General features: G+C 47.7%; 1 protein-coding gene across 2 annotated transcripts in view; it reads right to left on the bottom strand.

Moving 5' to 3' along the window:
* The window catches only part of Flt3 (Fms related receptor tyrosine kinase 3), a 75274-nt gene that overhangs the window by 8544 nt on the left and 47395 nt on the right, over nt 1–19335 (bottom strand). For both annotated transcript variants that reach the window (XM_087577606.1, NM_001415752.1), the window contains 10 exon segments: nt 17395–17498; nt 16346–16454; nt 15601–15779; nt 14398–14504; nt 14185–14317; nt 13995–14099; nt 9804–9914; nt 8769–8922; nt 7271–7353; nt 3999–4132 (listed from right to left, as the gene is read on the bottom strand). In XM_087577606.1, the coding sequence (XP_087433732.1) occupies nt 3999–4132; nt 7271–7353; nt 8769–8922; nt 9804–9914; nt 13995–14099; nt 14185–14317; nt 14398–14504; nt 15601–15779; nt 16346–16454; nt 17395–17498 (1219 nt within the window).

Raw genomic sequence — 19335 nt, 5'->3', positions numbered from 1 at the left:
GTTTGTCCTCTGACTTCTGTACACACAACTATGGTCTATGTGCCCCACATTCACACACATGCATGCACACGCACTCATGCGTGCATGCACGCGCTTGTGCTCACATGCACATACAGGATGCAGGGGGCAGACAGACAGACAAAACAGAAAACGAAGATGAGTTTGGAGGAGCCTGTGAGAGTAGAGCCCAGAGTGTCTGAAGGGAATGAACTCTGTATGAAGTTGCTGGAGAGAACATGGCGTCCACAGGGGTCCATTATGCTCCCTTCAGTTTTTAAAAGGACAAAACTTATAACAGTGAGAAAGTCCATGCCGTGACTCCTCCTGCTCTGGGTGTTTGCCTTTTGTTTCTCTCTCTCTCTCTCTCTCTCTCTCTCTGTATGTGTATGTGTATGTGTATGTGCGCGTGTGATCTCCTTTACATCTGTCCTCATCCCTAACATGTCCTCCTGTCCACAGCTGCTCTGGGAAGGCTCACACTGACCAGCAAGAAGCACTTGCTTCTTGACCCTGCCTGGACTGGCTTTAACCAGTCCTCTTCCTTCTGTCCTTCCCTCTGGATTCCATCCGAAGTGTCTTAGTTAGGGTTTTACTTCTGTGAACAGACACCATGACCAAGGCAACTCTTATAAGGACAACATTTAACTGTGGTTGGCCTACAGGTTCAGAGGTTCAGTCAGTTATCATCAAGGTGGGAGCATGGCGGCATCCAGGCAGGCCTGGGGCAGGAGGAGCTGAGAGTTCTACATCTTCATCTGAGGGCTGCTGATGAAAGACTTACTTCCAGGCAGCTAGGATGAGGGTCTTAAAGCCCACGCCCACAGTGACCCACCTACTCCAACAAGGCCACACCTACTCCAACAAGGCCACACCTACTCCAACAAGGCCACACCCACTCCAACATGGCCACACCTGCTCCAACAAGGCCACACCCACTCCAACAAGGCCACACCCACTCCAACATGGCCACACCTACTCCAACAAGGCCACACCTACTCCAACATGGCCACACCCACTCCAACAGGGCCACACCTACTCCAACATGGCCACACCTACTCCAACAAGGCCACACCTACTCCAACATGGCCACACCTACTCCAACAGGGCCACACCTCCTAATAGTTCCACTCCTTGGGCCAAGCCTACACAAACCATCACACGAGGCCCTCTTGTTCTCTCTCCTGCTCTTCATCCTTTTCCCCGCAGCTCTGCAATCCACCCTCTTCCATGCCTCCACATCTGGCATCAAGACAAGGATCCATTCGACCTAAGGGCACAACTGCCACTACTCAACCCAAAGGCTTCCTCTGCACCTCAGATAGGCACCCCGAGTCCCTCCTTCCCTTCGCTCTCCTATAGATCTCCGTGGTTACCTCCATCTGAACACCTCCCCCGCAAAACTCGCACACCCTAACCATCTGTGTACCCTGCTCTCCTCTCTCTTTAAAAACTTGTCCCAGCTTCTGCATGAGTCCTCACCTGAAGTCATTTGCTCCCTGTCCCTCACTGGCCAGATCTACCATTCACATTTCTTGGGGTAGCCATGCTTACTTCAGTGACAATATAAATCACAAGACACTGATCTGATTTGTGGGTCTGCTTGTCTCTCTCCTTTAGCAACATAAAATTGTGGGCCCCAAAGTCACATCCTCATTGGGTTTCTGCCCCAGGACAGTGTCACCTGGAGCCACACACATGTGTGCTGGAGTCACAGAGTGGGGAGAGCACAGTGGTGGGCATGATGAGAGAGGAAGGCCTGCAGTGAAGACAAACAGGTCTAAAAACTGGGCGTTTTTCAAAGGGCCATGTCAGAGCACGCCTAAGAGTAAAAATAAAGAGGCAGCCGGTGGTCTTGACCAAACAGAGTCTCTTCAACTTGCAACTGAGTTGATGGCTCAGGGAAGGTAGAAGTCCAAGGAGCTAAGCACTGGCCCCACTGAATATATGGCTCTTGCTCCGCCTTAAAGTTGAAAGTATCAAGTGGGAGCACGGAAGGAGGGGACCACCCACGCTAGCTTTACAGCTCAGGAACTGGGACAGGTGGCCAAGGCAGATGCTCTCCACTTCTTTATAAAGCACTACTGTCTGTGTGGAGATGAACTCTCAGGAAAGTAGGCAGGGAGCTCCAGGAAAAAGGGTTGCAAACAGCAATGAGGGAGGAGCACAGCCCAGGGAGAGAGGAGCACAGCCCAGGGAGGGAGGAGCACACCCCAGGGAGGGAGGAGCACAGCCCAGGGAGGGAGGAACACAGCCCAGGGAGGGAGGAGCACACCTCAGGGAGGGAGGAGCACAGCCCAGGGAGGGAGGAGCACAGCCCAGGGAGGGAGGAGCACACCTCAGGGAGGGAGGGGCACACCTCAGGGAGGGAGGAGCACAGCCCAGGGAGGGAGGAGCACAGCCCAGGGAGGGAGGAGCACAGCCCAGGGAGGGAGGAGCACAGCCCAGGGAGGGAGGAGCACAGCCCAGGGAGGGAGGAGCACAGCCCAGGGAGGGAGGAGCACACCTCAGGGAGGGAGGAGCACACCTCAGGGAGGGAGGAGCACACCCCAGGGAGGGAAGAGCACAGCCCAGAAATGTGAAGTGAGAAAGACTGAGGAGGCAGGAATTTTTAATGGCAGAAAATAGCTGAGATCACCTCTCTGAAGACAAGAAAAAACAGAGAGGAAGGAAGCAAATGGAAGAGAAGGAGAGGAAAGAATCAGAAATACAAAGAAGAAAGTGGAGGGGAGAGTTTGGAAGTACAGAGATGGGAATGGCAGGTGAAAGGGTGCAGGGAATTCACCCCCAAATCCAGAGCCCCAGAACGCTGGTTATCTGAGGTTAGCAGTGCGCCATGCTGCTGAGCTACGATGGATGATCGGGTTAGATAACTCAGCGTATCTTTACAGAGGGCCTGTGGAAAGGGGTGACCCAAATACAAGTCGAAGAGACTCTGTTTGGTCAAGGCCACCGACTGCCTTCTTATTTTTATTCTTAGGCGTGCTGTGACATGGCCCTTTGAAGAACGCCCAGTTTTCAGACCTGTTTGCCTTCACTGCAGGCCTTCCTCTCCAGTCATGACCAGTGCTGTGCTCTCCCCACTCTGTGACTCCGGCACACACACACACGTGTGTGTGTGTGTGTGTGTGTGTGTGTGTGTGTGTGTGTCTATGTATAAAATATTTTTACATAGAGTACAAAACAAAAAATATAAATAATTTTATATTTATATATAGTTATATATATAATTTTTAATTATATCAGTTTTGTTCCTTTAGAGAGCCCTAATTGACACACTACTCCTCTGAAGTACAGTATTGCTATGGAGAACTTAGTAAGATACAATAACCCAGCCTTTCTCTGTGTTTCAATAGGGCTCACAAGCAGCTAAAAATGTTGTATTCTTTTTCCCCTGACAATCTGTTCACTACCACGTTACCTCGGCAGACATAAAGCTCTGGTAACATGGAATGGCGGGGACAGCAGGGGGAGAAGCAGCAGCGACTAAGGCAGCACGGGAGATGGGAGATTGTGGTTTAGGGCAGGTCCCCAGCCTTCCTGTTGCAGTGCTTGTGGATACGGGGCTACTGTGAAGAGACAGACAGCATTCACAGCGCTGTGGCTAGTCTAGGCTGTATATGGCCAGGCTGGCTGGCTGGGGAGTCAGAGCTGGTGAGCACTGGGCCTCTATTCACGCCCCTGACTGCAGGGAACAACCTGAATGCCTGTGTCAGCAGGGATGACCACACCGTGCTTCTTTCAATATGGCTTTCCAAGGACTTCCCTAGGCATTCCATGGGACATTGGCCCTCACCAGTGGCCCTGGGCCTTTATGCTACAGGACTACATTGCAGGTGTGAAAAGCGTTAGTAGCAGGGGGGCAGATGTCAGGGGAGGCATGTTGAAATGACCAAGGAACAAATGTAGACACACATTTTGTTCAAGGTTGCACGCACACATACCTTTGTATGGATCTATTTTTACACTTTCTGTTAGTTTTCTCTTTTAAAGGTGCTTACCGACTTGAACTCCAGGAACTCCATGCCCTTGGCCACTTGATACGCAAAACAAAGGAGGTCTTCAAACGTCAGCACGTTCAAATCTTCTTCCTCCTCTTCTTCCAGCCTCTTCTGGTTTTCATACTCAATCTCATCTGTAAAAATCACCCAGAATTCACTTTCCTCAAACACTAGGCGGTGCCCTCTCAGACCCCCACGGGAAGCAGGTAAGGCGACATCAGTGTGGGGATATTTATAAGACTCGTTTGATCTCTGGCTCAATTGAATGGTGTCACCCAGACAAACAGTCCGGTCATACAAAGAGAAAGGATTACTTGACCTTCGGAGAAATCAGAAGCAACCACCAAACTTCCTGATCAGGTCAGGCCCCTGGACATCTAGATGGAATTACCTCTGCTTCAATCCTTCCAGAACTTATCCTGAGGGAGCCTGAGGGTAAGCTCTCAGACACCTTTCTCATTTCCTGACTCCAGTCCCGGGGAAAATGATCGAATGATCAGCCTGTTCTTGTAAGCAACACGCAACCCTGGCTGTCCCAGAATGTGCTACGTAGACCTGACTGACATTGAACTCACAGACTACTACTCTGCCGCCTGCGTGCTTGAGTTAAAGTTGTGCACCACCATTCCTGTCCTGCTCTCCGCCCCCCTTTTCCTCTCTGTAAACCAGCCTCTTCTTAGTTGCCTTGAACACTCATTCTGTTTTCTGGAATGAAATGCTGTCTGACTCCCAAGGGGCTGGAGAGATGGCTCCACGGTTAAGAGCACTGATTGTTTTTGCAGAGAACCCAGGCTTGGTTCCCAGCACCCATGATGGTGCACAACTGTCTGTAACACTAGCTCCAGGAAATGGGACTCTCTCCTTTAGTTTCCAAAGGTACCAGGCACACATGGTGCACATACATACATACATACCCATACATACATGCATACAGGTCTCCAAAGGTACAGGTACACACGGTACACATACGTACATACATACGTACATACATACATACATATACATACATGCATACAGGTCTCCAAAGGTACCAGGCACACATGGTATACATACATACATACATACATATACATACACACATACACATACATACACATACATACACATGCATACATGCATACAGGTCTCCAAAGGTACAGGTACACATGGTGCACATACATACATACATACATACATACATATACATACATGCATACAGGTCTCCAAAGGTACCAGGTACACATGGTACACATACATACATACATACATACATACGTACATACATACATACATACATACATATACATACATGCATACAGGTCTCCAAAGGTACCAGGTACACATGGTACACATACATACATACATACATACATACATACATACATACGTACATACGTACATACATATACATATATGCATACAGGTCTCCAAAGGTACCAGGTACACATGGTACACATACATACATACATACATACATACATACATACATACATACATATACATACATGCATACAGGTCTCCAAAGGTACCAGGTACACACAGTACACATACATACATACATACATACATACATACATACACACATACACACATACACACATACACACATACAGGCAAACTCTCAACAGTTAGTATCAGGAGTAGGGTGTTTGTAAAGTGGCCAGGTTATAAGAATGGGACAAGGGAGCCTAAAAGACAGGAAGAGGACAATGGGCAAGATGGCTCATCAGGGAAAGGTGCCTCCACAGAGACTAAAGACCCAAGTTCAAGCCCCGGAGCCTACATGTTGAAAGGCGAGAATGGATTCCCGTAAGTTGCTACCCTGCAAGACACACACTAAAGGCAATAATTAAAAAAAATAAGTTTTTTAAAGAGAAGAAAGCTTGTACTCTCACCTCTGTGTGAGGACTAGAGACACAGCAAGATCACCATGTACATGTGAGAAGCATGTGTCACCTGTACCTCTGTCTTGATTTATTAGCCTCTAGAACTGTGAGAAGCACTGTACTTTATGACACCCAGTCTTTAATAATCTGTTAAAGCCACCTGAGCTAAGACAATGAATACTAATTATGAATCCTTCTTGGGGTGGGAGAGATGGCTCAGTGGTTCCAGAGCGCTGGCTGCTCTTCCAGAGGTTTACTTCCCAGAACTCACATGGTGGCTCACAATCTCAGTCCCAGGGCATCTAGTGCCCTTTTCTGGGTCTCTGAGGGCATTGCACTCAGGTGGTGACAGATATACATCGTAAGCAAAACACCCAAACGTTATCCCTCCTTCCCTTCACACTTGGCAAATCTGTCAGGTTAGAAAAAAACCAGAGACTGACCGACGTCTACCACACTGTATGAGCTGCATCGTAGACTCCACACCTTCTGTTTGTCCCTTCTGTGTGTCCTCATAGCCCTGTGAGGAAAGCAGTGCTGGACCAGTTTTATAAGAGAGAAGTGGGGACTCTGGGCGTGTCAATAACTTGTCTAGAGCCAACTGTTCTGAAAGGAGAAGAACCACAACTTAACCAACCTCTGATTCTAGAACTTACTGTCTAACCAGGCACACGCTGGCTCCAATCAGCTTACAACTGTCTAAAGAATATTCTGAACAAAAAAAATGGTTTCAGGTGCTTGTTATTGACCACGGACATGGAGTTCACAACTACTGGCTTTTGACTTTCCAAGAAAAGTTCGCACGGAAAAGCCTGCCTTTGACTTAGGCAAAGACACCTTGCTTCTGCTCTGCTGACAGGGCTCAGTGAGAAAAGCTGCCATCGGGCCTGACAACCTGACATCTAGCCCCAGGACCAACTCTCGCTAGTTGTTCTCTGACCTCCATGAAGTGCCATGATATGAGTGTGCCTACACACAAGCACACACACATATACACATACAAACACACATAAATATATATATCACACATATACAAACACACACATACACATATCACACACATATACACACATACAAACACACACATATACATATATACACACCACACACATACACACATGCATACACATCACACACACACAAACGCACACACCACACACACATATATACACATAGAAATACACACACACATCCTATACACAAACACATAAACATATAAACACAAACCACACACATATATAGACACATACCACATGCACTCACACACATACATACACATACCACGCACACAAACACACATATAGGCATCCCACACACACACACATACACACTCATAGTTTTTAAACATAGCTGGCACAGGACTCTTGGATGCATTTCAAAGCACAGCCAATGAGAGTAAAACATTACCTTCAGAATGAATTGAATTCCCATTGAACCCTGAGACCTGATCCACGGGCGGGTATATCTGAACTTCTCGTGAACCCGGCATACTATGAAAAACAAATTTGTTTCTTCGTTATTTACATTGTTCTTCTGAGCAGACACTTTGTTAGAAAAGGTACAATTCATCAGGGGAACAGATTTCTGTTACAAACGGGCTTTTAAATCCAAAGCACACTGCCAGCTTGTCAACAGTACAACACCTCTGTGTGTTGGGGTTTGCAGAGCCAACCTGGACAAGAGGGGCCATTCAGCCACTGTCACACTGCAAGCTGGGTACACAAAACAGTGAGGGGGCAGTAAATGATTTATAAAGAAACGAACAGTTACAGGGCATCCTGATGCTCCAAACCCAGACCACTTCCCCTTTCAGAGTTCACGTAACACAGCATATAAACCGATGTTTTGCTATTCTTTTAAGAGCTGTGTTGGGGGCTGGAGAGATGGCTCAGTGGTTAAGAGCACTGACTGCTCTTCCAGAGGTCCTGAGTTCAATTCCCAGCAACCACATGGTGGCTCACAACCATCTGTAATGGGATTGATGCCCTCCTCTGGTGTGTCTGAAGACAGCTACAGTGTACTTACATACATAAAGTAAATAAATAAAATAAAATAAAATAAAATAAAAAAGAAATTATTTAAGAGCTGTGTTGGATCTGGAGGACTCTGCTGTGCTGGCGATGTACCCAGGCCCTTGTGCATGTATGTGAGCTGCTGGAAGTTGCACGCCAGCTCAGAGCCGTCTTTTCAAGCCAGCTTCCGGGAACCACGCTTCCCTCCTCTGAGGGAGAAGCAAATAGCTGTGACAGATTCTGTCTTTCATTTTACTCACTTCCTTTCTTTCTTTCCTTCTTTCTTTCTTTCTTTCTTTCGGTTCTTCATTTTTTGTTGTTGTTGTTGTTTTGGGTTTTTTTGTTTGTTTGGTTTTTTTTTTTTTTTTTTTTGGGTTCTTTTTTTTCGGAGCTGGGGACCGAACCCAGGGCCTTGCGCTTCCTAGGTAAGCGCTCTACCACTGAGCTAAATCCCCAGCCCCTTTTGTTTTGTTTTTAACAAGGTTTCTCTGTGTAGCCGTATCTGTTTTGGATCTCGCTCTGTAAACCAGGCTGGTCTGGAACTCATAGAGACCTGCCTGCCTCTCTGGGATCGATGTGTGCACCACCACAGCTGCCCCGCCAGATTCCCTTTTCAAGCATGTCACAGAGAGGCCTGCTCTAGTACAAACCGGTCTGGACTCAGTGTTTCCCACTTATAGGAGTTTATCCCAGTATTTAACTCCCTTCCCCTTCGAAAATGGCTTAGTGCTCTCAGTACACTTAATAGCCCAGTGACCAAAAATGAACCAAAGGATCTATCTAATTATCATGCAGGCACTGGCCAGGCAGGGTTGGGTGGGTGGATGGGTGTGTGCGGTGGTCATTCTGTCTGTCCCAGGGTGTACAGCCATAAAGCTCTGATGTGCTCTTACCTGGAGTTTGAATGTGACTGGAAGGTGGGGTAAAAACTGAAATTATGTTCCTTAAAAATCTCTGTCCACGTCCTGTGAAACTTTTCTCTTTTGCTTCTTAGGTAGTTGAGCAGGTCACCATGGCAACAATATTCAAAAATCAAGTACACTGGCCCTGAAACCGTTACAATTGTAGTTACAGGCTTAGACAAATCCTAGGCCACTCTTTCAGAGTCACAGGTAGCACAACAGGCCCTACATCTTTCCTGCTGTCCTTGCCTTCAGAAGGAACTTTTTGTGAGCTCGTACCTTAGACTTTCTATTCACCTCAGCATTGTGTCCAAGAATCTGTCTTCTAGCTTTCCTCCTGAGTTCTAAATGTATGACCTCACCATCACCAGTGTGCGTGCATGCGTGCGTGCGTGCGTGTTTGCGCGCATGTGCACACACTGAGTTCTGAAACCGATTTTACTACTGCATTTAGGCCAGCTTCACAGTCTGGGGAAGAGCTCAGACTCCACAACGTGATTGTGCAGGGTGGTGGTTTTCTCTCAGGCCCTTAGGACTCTGATAGGTAGAATAGGGAAAAACAGGACCATGTGCTCTACGGAGGGGCCAACGTCTAATTCCACTTGAACTGGTGTAGAGAGAATAGCTTATGTCCATATGGACGTGGCGCCTGTCAATAATAAATCTGATGGCCTATGGCTTAGGCAGGAAATAGGAGGTGGGACATCTGGGAGGCATAAAGGATTCTGGGATAGAGCCAGGCTCAGGAGATTCAGCTGGGGAGATGAGACAGGCTCATGGGACCTGAGCACGAGTAACCAACCACACGGCAGAATGTAGATCAAAATAATGGGTTATTAGATCTAGTCAGAAGAGAGCCTAGCTCTAAATATATCTGTAAATATATTTTGGGTCTGAGTCTTATTTCTGGGAGCATGCGGCTGGATGGGAGGAGCAGACCTAACTTAGGAAAGGGGGCAGCGTGCGAAGGCCTCGCTGCCTCAGGCTGTAGTAGTTTGGAGCAGGAGTTCTGTCTGCAGACATTACCTGACAGTGTGCATGCCCCCAGCAGGTTCACGATGTTGTCATGGTGCCCCAGGTGGGTCATCATTTTGAGCTCAGCCATGAGCGCCTCTCTTTCACATCTGTCAGCTTTCTCTGTTAGTGGAGGAGCAGAAACAGTGTTGACCTCAGGTAACGAATGGTACGCTGTTTTAGAAACCAAGGTTCTCGGGCTGGGGATTTAGCTCAGTAGTAGAGCGCTTACCTAGGAAGCGCAAGGCCCTGGGTTCGGTCCCCAGCTCCAAAAAAAAAAAAGAACCAAAAAAAAAAAAAAAAAAAAAAGAAACCAAGGTTCTCCTCAGTTCAGATCACAACTTACATACATTCAAAACTGTAAGAGAAAAAACTGACACAAAAATAATACATGAATTTAGACAATGCCTTGTGTTTTAAGACAGAGTTTTAAAATGTGAGTTATGTTAAATGTTAACTGTATGAATATATCATTTTCTTCCTTTTTTTAGATAGGATCTCATTTTATAGCCCTGGCTGGCCTGGAACTTATGCTGTAGATTGGGCTGGCCTTGAATTCACTGAGACCTGCCCACGTCTACTGCCAGAGGGCTGGGATTAAAGTATTCGCCGCCATGTCCAGCAAGAATATACATTTCTACTTGACTTTCCGCGACCAAGAAAAATAAAACTCCTTCTACCCCAGCTCTCAAAGCAGGTAGACAACATGATAAATAGAGCATGATTTTCCTAGTAGAAAATCAGATTATTCAACTGATAGGAAGGTCAGAAGGAAGAGCTTCAGCAAGCATAATTGTCTCCAACATGAAGTTACTCCTCGGGTCTAGAAACTTCCATTTGTAAGTATGCCCAATGTGGGAAGTTAGAGAAGATGGAGCATGTACTAGGTAACCAATGTAATCTCTCCCTGGAAAGGGACCTAACGGTGTAGCAAACTGTATCCACAACCTTGCTAGGATATAAGCACAAGGGTTGTTACTTCTAGGGCTCTGGCCACTGAGGCTAGCGTAGCTCCCTGGAGCACCCCTACCTCCGTGGAGTTTGGGGGACAAGGGTGCCATCTTTCTTCAGAATCTCTATTCCGGGCACTCTTGGTTCTATGCAAATACTGTTGTGTTATAGACGGTCCCTGATCGTCTGGGATTCTAGTGTCTGCAAAGTGTAACCAACTTCCCGCAGAAACCCAGGGATGTCCACACAAGATGAGGGAGATATGCGGGGAGACACTAGGCGGGGACATCGGACAGCCTGAAAAAGCAGGGAGAGGGGTCCACTGGATCCCAGAGCATGCTGAGTGAGTCTCTCCCTCAGTGAGATTGGACGCAGGAGACCACTGCAGGCTGAGGCAGCAGAATGCACAATATTAAGCGACAACAGCACAGGCCAAACCATATGCTGCTTTCAGAAGGCTCAGGACTCGTGCAGAAGGTCAGATCAGAACCGAATCGCTAAACAAACACCCCTGTGCTAGACTCTAGAATTCCGGGAGAAGTCTAGTGTTCTTAGGACGCACTGCAGAAGACTCGACTGCCTTTTTAATGTTAGGATTAGACTCAGGGCCTCAAGCACACTGAGCGTGTGTTGTACCACTTAGCACATCCACGGTTCCCAGGGACTTGATCTTGTCCACGGCGTGACAGGAGGTGTCCCTGAGGAAGTGATCTCTAAGCTGACAACTGAGAGGCGAGTGGCTTCCTACAGCGAAAGGGGAAGAACAGGTGGAAGGATTCACCTGCACAAAGCCTGTGGGAGGGGAAGCGCGGTGGCACTCTGGGGAACCGAAAGAAGGTGTGTTAAGAGTGAGGTTCCATATTTTTTTGTTAATAAAAAAGCTTTGGATGTCAAAAGAAAAAAAAAAAAGAATGAGGTGGAAAGGCTGAGCTGTGGCTGGATTCCTCAAGGCTGTGGGAACCATTTTGAGAGCAATAAAAGGCCATCGGCAATGCTAAGTGCAGTGCCAAGCAAGATGGTGGTGTGATCTGTTCTGCACTGTGGCCATGCCTGTCCTCAGCACATAGTCCCCAGCAGAAGGGGTGAGATGCTCTTTGAAAGCTACCATCAGTGTCCAGGAGAGACAGAACTGGACCACCATGGAGACCACAGAGAGATGAGGATGGGCTCAGCAGACACTGTGCAGGAAAGCTGTTGGGAAAGGCTGGGGGAGAACCAGCAACGAGACCTGCTTCCTCGTTTCTATGGTTGTGCGCAATGTGCAGTCTCACTGAAATGCGACAGTAATCACCGGGTTGGAGTAGAGATGGGGGCCAGGGCTGGGGACTTCAGCCTGGTGCTGAGACACAAGTATTTGGGCACATGAAGCCGAGGCTTAGGGAAACGGTTACGAGAGCTATTGGTGCAGAGGACGAAGCTGGGGTATAGAGGTTGGCCCTTAGTGATGGTGTGGAGCAAGTGGAGACACAAGGAACTGCACACAGGAAGTTGATGGTGACACTATTACAATCGTCGTGTTGTCTAGCCAGCCTAGGAGCCTGCAGCAGATGGACGGACAATGGAGACGCGGACCACAGGACGTGGTTTATTGGCTGTGAAGAACGGGATGTGCTATCTGCAGGAAGATGGATGGACTAGACACTGTGATGTTAAGTAAAAAAGCCAAACTCAGGGAGACAGACCGTGCATCATCTCTCATATGTAGGATATAGATTAAAAGGGAAAGGCCCGGAAGTGGAAGTGGAGCTATGTGGGAAGAGGAAATAGACCAATAAGAAGAATTAACAAGAGGGCAATGGGGCGGGGAGGGTGGTGCTAGAAAATTGGACCAAAGTACGGTTTAGCTATATGAATAGGAATGCTACAACTACACTCCTATTCTGTGGAGCTAAGATGTACTTAGGAAGGGAATCAGTGTAAAAAGAGACCTTTGCATTTGCTATCCAGATTTTTTTTTCTTTTTTTTTTGGAGCTGGGGACCGAACCCAGGGCCTTGCACTTGCTAGGCAAGCGCTCTACCACTGAGCTAAATCCCCAACCCCTGCTATCCAGATTTAACAAGTAACCATGCTCTGACATTGCTCAGGGCTTTGTACCTTGCAGATACCGGAATTCATCCTGAATTTGATCTATAGAAAATGTATGTATCACACATCCTCGTGGAGACAGGGGCATGGAGGATGTGGGGGGCGTAGGGAGGAGGGATGGGATGAGGGTAGACCAGGAGGGGAATAAAATTTGGAGTGTAAAAAAAAATGATTAAGTAAGATTTTTCTTTTTTTTTTTTTAAAAAGGAAGAAAACGTATGTATCCTAAACCTCCAACAATACAAGCTTCCGTTTCTTTTTGTAACCCAGGATGTATAGAAGCATCATTCACCTGGCTAGTAGGCTGAGACTGTGAGACTTCTGTCCATGACGTCCGTGTGCCATTTCTCTTATTGGTCTGCATACTGCAATGGCACTTCAATGGCTCTGTGTGTGTGTGTGTGTGTGTGTGTGTGTGTGTGTGTGTGTGTGTGTGTGTGTGTGCATGCGCGCGCACATGTGCTTGGAGTGAGGGACTCCCTTTACCCTTTTTTTTTTTTTTCCTTTTTCTTTTTTTCGGAGCTGGGGACCGAACACAGGGCCTTGCGCTTCCTAGGCAAGCGCTCTACCACTGAGCTAAATCCCCAACCCTCCCTTTACCCTTATAGAGAACACCTCAGCAAGAAAATGGTCCAGTGATGAGGGAACGATACATCCCAGCATTCTTGAAGTAAAGGCTAGAGAGTTGAGAGTTGTGAGTTCAAGGCTTGCCTGAGCTATAGAGCAAGGCAGGGTGTTATAGAATGATGGGCTGGGGGTGCATCTGTGAAGTAGAGGACGTGTCTAGCAGGCACAAAGCCTTGGATTCAATCCTTAGCCCCGGGCTAAATCAGCTGACGCTGCCCCTGCCTGAGGGTGGACGGCAGATGGGAGGAGATGGAGCGGAGTGGGAAGTGAGAAGTCCGTGGCTTGTTTTCTACCCAGAACCTGTGTCAAACTGTAACACAGAAGCCGATACCAAACAAACAAAGAGAAAGAGGAAGAAGCGGGGTCTGCCTTCATAGCTTGCACTCTTTACTCGAGATTGTCCCCTGCCTGCTTCTCATGAACCTCCATGCTTAGCAGACAGGAACTGTCAGAATAACTGGAGAGGACAGAAGGGGAGGGGAGGCAGCTGTACTCCTTCTCTGAGAGACTTTGCTGTGATAACCCCACCTTTTGGTACCTTTTAGCATCTTCACCGCCACCTGAATTGAGACTCCTGTTTTACTAATCCCGTAGGCCGTGGCATTCATCACTCTCCCAAAAGCGCCGGACCCCAGGACCTTCCCTGCAAAGGTGGAGTAAACATGTATTAAAAAATTTGCAAGGGAGAGGAAACGCCACAGAACCTCTGAGCCATCATCAATCCTTACCAAACTCTAAGTTTTCCCTTGGAAACTCCCACTTGAGGTCATATTCGTAGTCCCTGAAGTCAATGTAGAAGTACTCGTTATCCAGGGGGCCGGTCACTTGGATCATCTGCAGCTGGCTTTCGTACCTAAATTGCTTGAGAGGTGAACAGGGAGTCAGCAGCAGCCTGTGGCACTGCAGAGTCAAGATAGGGGTGAGCCTTCTCCGGCTTTTACCTTTTTGTATTTGTGACAGATCAGCACAGTGAGGACGACAATGAAAGGCGGGCAAAGCCCGATGGTTGCATAGAAGGAGATGTTGTCTTGGATGAAAAGGAAGGGGCCTGCAAGAGAAGCAGTCACTAGGCGGTGAGACAAAAACGCCTGCGTGCACTTCTAAACAGGCAGCCCCTCTCTAGTGAGAGTCTCTCACATCCTGTTCAAGTAACCACCATCTTCAGGCTTGAAGGGCATCCTGTGTATTCCAGGTGCCCCACAGAAAGTTGGTTTCTGTTTCTGTAAACAATGAGTTCCCTTTCCAGAAAAATCAGAAATGACTCTGAACCCATTTTTAAACCTGGACCATGAGGTCACATGAACGATACCCATATACGCCTTTCACAGAGCCCAAGTCACATAAAAAGAAGTCTGGGTATCTGTTACCAAGACTCAGTGTAGAGAAGTTATGTGTATGACTGTTTGTCTGCATGTATGTCTGTGTACCATGTGCATGCCCCGAGCCCTCAGTGGCCAGAAGAGGGTATCAGATCTCCTGGAGTTAGAGCTAGGGCTACATATGGTTGTAAGCTGCCATGTGGGTGCTGGGAATCAAACCCAGGTCCCCTGCAAGAGCAGCCGATGTTCTAGTCCACTGAGACATTTCTCCAAAGCCATAGCTTTGGCTTATCCGCTTGCTGTTTTGCACTGAGACAGGGTCTCACTATAGAGCCCACGCCAGACTTGAACTTCGGAGCCTCTTGCTTTTGTCCCTGGAATGTGGGGTGGGCTGTGCCTCTGCTCTTTGGATTAATATTATCTGGTGACCCTAAACTAGTAGTGGAATTTTAGAAAGACTCTAAACACAACCTCAAAACTTAGACTTCTGCGGGTTAAAGGTGAATAAGGGAATTGTTGAAGTGGAGAAGGACAGAAATTCCGGATCAGTCTGTGTTAGCTATTCTCCACACCATGAATTTCCAGGACTCCACAGCACTGTGACTTGTGAGTCATAAATCTAAGGATAACTGGGTGCTGAAACGTAAGTAAAATCAGACAGAGTCTGCCTAGGGATTCTTGCCTGACTCAAAAAGACCCTATGCTCGCTCAGAACTAGGCCATCTCATAAAAATTCCTCAGCACAGGCCAGCCACAGTGCCCAACTTCACGTGGGGGTTTTTTCTGGGGACAGAGTGTTTATCACAACAGCAAACGTCTGCACACCTGGTGAGTTTAAAAGGATGGTTTCGCAAGACGTGCCCATAGAATTGTATGCACAGCATTTGACCAGAAACCCTCTCCCGGCCTCACTCATATTCAGGGTACTGCTCGACACCCACTGTCCAAACACTTTTCTGTTAGCCTTTTTATTCCAAACTCCTTCTGGGATTTCCTCCGTGCAGCTGGAAAAAAAAATGGTGGAAAGGGATGTTAGATGGGAGAGGTCATGATAGGACAGGAAGTCAGGTGGGCGGGGTCATGGTAGGACAGGAAGTTAGGGTTTCTACAGATGGTCTCCTCCCAAAACCAAGTTGTGGCCGTAGGGTAAGCATTTTCAGTGTCATTCTTAAGGTGTACCACTAACAACAGGTGATAGGATCTTATGCCTTGTTCTCACTCTTCTTCCTTTTTTTTTTTTTTCTTTTTTTCGGAGCTGGGGACCGAACCCAGGGCCTTGCGCTTGCTAGGCAAGCACTCTACCACTGAGCTAAATCCCTAACCCCTCTTCTTCCTTTCTTTTCCTTTCTCCTTTCCCTTGCCTCTCTTGCCCTCCCTCCCTCCCTCCCTCCTCCCCTTCCTTCCTTTATCCCTTCTTGTTCTTTGGAATAGGACCTCACTATGGACCCCTATGCTGGCCTCAAACTCTGAGATCCTCCTGCCTCAGCCTCCCGAGTGCTGGGATTACAGGAGTGCGCCACCATGTCCAACTTGGCTCTTCCATTTCAAGGGACGTCAAGGTTCTCATTACTTGGGTGACTTGTCCGAACACTTCTTCCAGGTCCAGTTGGGTAACGGGTAGCCATCAGAGAAACAGGATGCCTGGCTGGCTGAGGCATTTGCTAGCACTTGAGGTTTCCCTGTAGAAAGCAGCATGCAGTAAGCTCGTAGAAGACGGGCATTTGCAGAATCAGTTCAGAGCTGACTTCTGCTGAGGTTGCTTACCCCAGGTGCCATGTGCCCCTAAACAGCCTCTTACTTAGGATGCCTCAAAGGTTTGCTCCCTTCCTCCTCTGACACAAAACCTTGACTGGTGCAGGCAGTCACCTCCTAGATGGAGCTGAGGTGTAGAACTCCCATCTCCCTGCACACCTCAACATAACACTTAGCTTTAAAAATATCTTCCAGAGGACCCGGGTTTAATTCCCAGCATCAACATGGCAGCTCACAACGGCCTGTAACATCAATATCCGACACCCTCACACAGACATACACGTAGGTAAAACACCAGTGCACATACAAAACTTTCTGCAAAATATCTAATGAAATAGATTGCCTTTTTCTTACTTTTGCATAGACCGAAACAAAAATCATTAAAAAAAAATAGCAGGGACTAGACAGCCTTTCCTTAGTGTTCCTTTTATAGCGCCAAGCCAGTAAAGTCGCAGCACATCGGGGATGGAACATTTGCTCAAAGAACGAATATAGAAAGGGACATATATAACTAAAGCCGACACACAGGAAGCATGGAGCTTACAAAAGCAAACTCAGAGGCTGGAGAGATGTCTCAGAGGGTAAGAGCTCTGGCTGTGGTTGCAGAGGAACTGGGTTCAGTTCCCAACACCCACACTGGGGCTCACAACCATGTGTAACTTGAGTTGGGGGGAGCAGACGCCCCCTTGTGGCCTTTGTGGGTACTGTATGCATGTGGTGCAGAGACACATACATAGGCGAAACATTCTTACACAGGCAAATAATCTTAAAAAAGTAGTTTGATAGCATCACTTCTAAGCTGTGTTTGGCTCTTCTTGATTAAAAATTAATGGAGGAATAAAATAGACAAGATGAGATTCAACTTACTTCTTATATTCAGTATGAACATTTTGGTGAACTGGGCGTCATCATTTTCTCCATGGAATATGTATTCTCCTGGGTTGTTCTTATGATCGCAAAATTTAGAAATGCTGTTTGAGAAAGAATTAAAGATGAACTCAGCCTGGTGCATTCAGGAGAGGCTACAGTGAAGAACAATGTATAAAAAAATACAAAGTAGGGCTCAGCGGTTAAGAGCACGGACTGCTCTTCCAGAGGTCCTGAGTTCAATTCCCAGCACCCACATGGTGGCTCACAGCCATCTGTAATGGGACCCGAAGCCTTCTTGTGTCTGAAGACAGCTATAGTGTAGTGTATTCACATATATGAAATGAATAAATCTTTTTTTAAAAAAAGTACAAATTAATGGGCTTAATTACAGTCTTTCCATAAATTGTCATTATCTTTGCTCTAATTTGCCCCCCTTCCCTGTTGCCTTCTGTCACCATAACAGAGAGCCGAGATAAGTCAACTTGGAGAGAATAATTTGATTGGAGCATACTGCTTCAACCCGCGGTTGGTTGTCCCTGTTGCTTTGGGGCTCGTGAGGGGGTACGACACAACGAGAGTGCAAAATGTGGCAGGGAAGCCAAAGACAGGAAGCAGGGCATCCCAGAATTCCCTTCGAGTGCCTGCACCAGTCATCCACCCACTGGGCTCCCACAAGGCCTCGCCAGTCCGAGGCCCTTCATCACTCCTTGCACCACACAGCGGGGATGAGCGGTCCAGTGCATGAGGGGGGCTATTCTCCCCATCTTGAACCAGACCGTTGCCCAGGTGGGCTGTAAAATCCCACAAAAGGAACCGTTAAAGCTTTAAATCCAAGACGGCCGGCTGCCGAAAAGAGGCAGAGTCAGCATAGAAAGCTCTCTCAGAGGCAGGGCCGGAGTCCCGTTTGCTAGGAGTGCAAAAAAAGGAGAGACCCAAGGAGAAGCAACCACAAGCCTGAGGGCGGGAAGGCACAGGATGTGGATGAGAAGTTGGGCATCCCGACTGAAACAAGGCGCTGGGCAAAGAGGGCTAAGAGGTAAAAGTGGGTCCATTGATTAGGGCCCTTGAAAAGTGGCCGAGATTCTTTAGAGGTGGAAATGGAAGGAGATGGTGTGAGTGCCTGAGAACAGCATGTGCAGCTTTTAGAATGGCCTGATTGTAGTGGTAGACGTCATTGGTAGGAAGTCTAGAGATGGTAGTGACAGTCTAGGAACCCATGCGTTCGTTCAACAACCAATGGAGACCTGACTATGGGAAGAATCTAGTCTCCAGCAGCAAATCCGAAGAAAGGGTGTTTCCGTTATCCTAAAATTCACAGCGTGATGCTGGAAGCAGACAGGTGAAGACACGCTTGTGGGAAGCCGGCTTGGTGGTGCGCACCTGCGTCTCAGCGCTGGAGAGGTTGAGGCAGGAAAATTGTAGGTTCCAGGCTGGGCTGTGGTACGTGGGGAGATGATGCTGTCTCTAAAGCACATAAAGGGACGGGGACACAGCAGATGTGCTAGGGTGTGGGAAGCATTATCACTAGAAAAGTGAAGTTCGAATCTGAGGTTTTGGAGAATGTTCCTACAGAGGAAGAGTGGGAGAGGCGTGAGAGGGCACACCGGAGAGATACTGAGAAAAACAAAATTGCGGGTGCTGGTGTGCATGTGCAAAAAGGAGGGCTCCCAGTTGTCCCCGAGACACCCTGGACAGCTGGAGCTTTGAGTCAGGGCTGCCTGGGCACTCTTATCCCTTAGTTGGATGTCCCTGGCCATCTGCGAGTTGAAAGTCACTTTCTGCATCTGCCAAGAATTTCCAGCAGTGGGTCTGCAGGTGAGATGCATGTTAGAATGCTTGCCAGCCACATCCACTGCGTTCAATCCCTGAGTTCAATCCCCCGGGACGCCCAAAGGTCCCAAAAGCTTTCAGCAATCAAAGGCTGAGAATTGTACATTT

This window comes from Rattus norvegicus, chromosome 12 (genome assembly GCF_021556685.1).
Source record: "Rattus norvegicus strain SHRSP/BbbUtx chromosome 12, alternate assembly SHRSP_T2T, whole genome shotgun sequence".
Lineage (NCBI taxonomy): Eukaryota > Metazoa > Chordata > Mammalia > Rodentia > Muridae > Rattus > Rattus norvegicus.
Note: the sequence above shows the minus strand (reverse complement) of the source record. Positions and strands in the feature narration are given on the sequence as shown.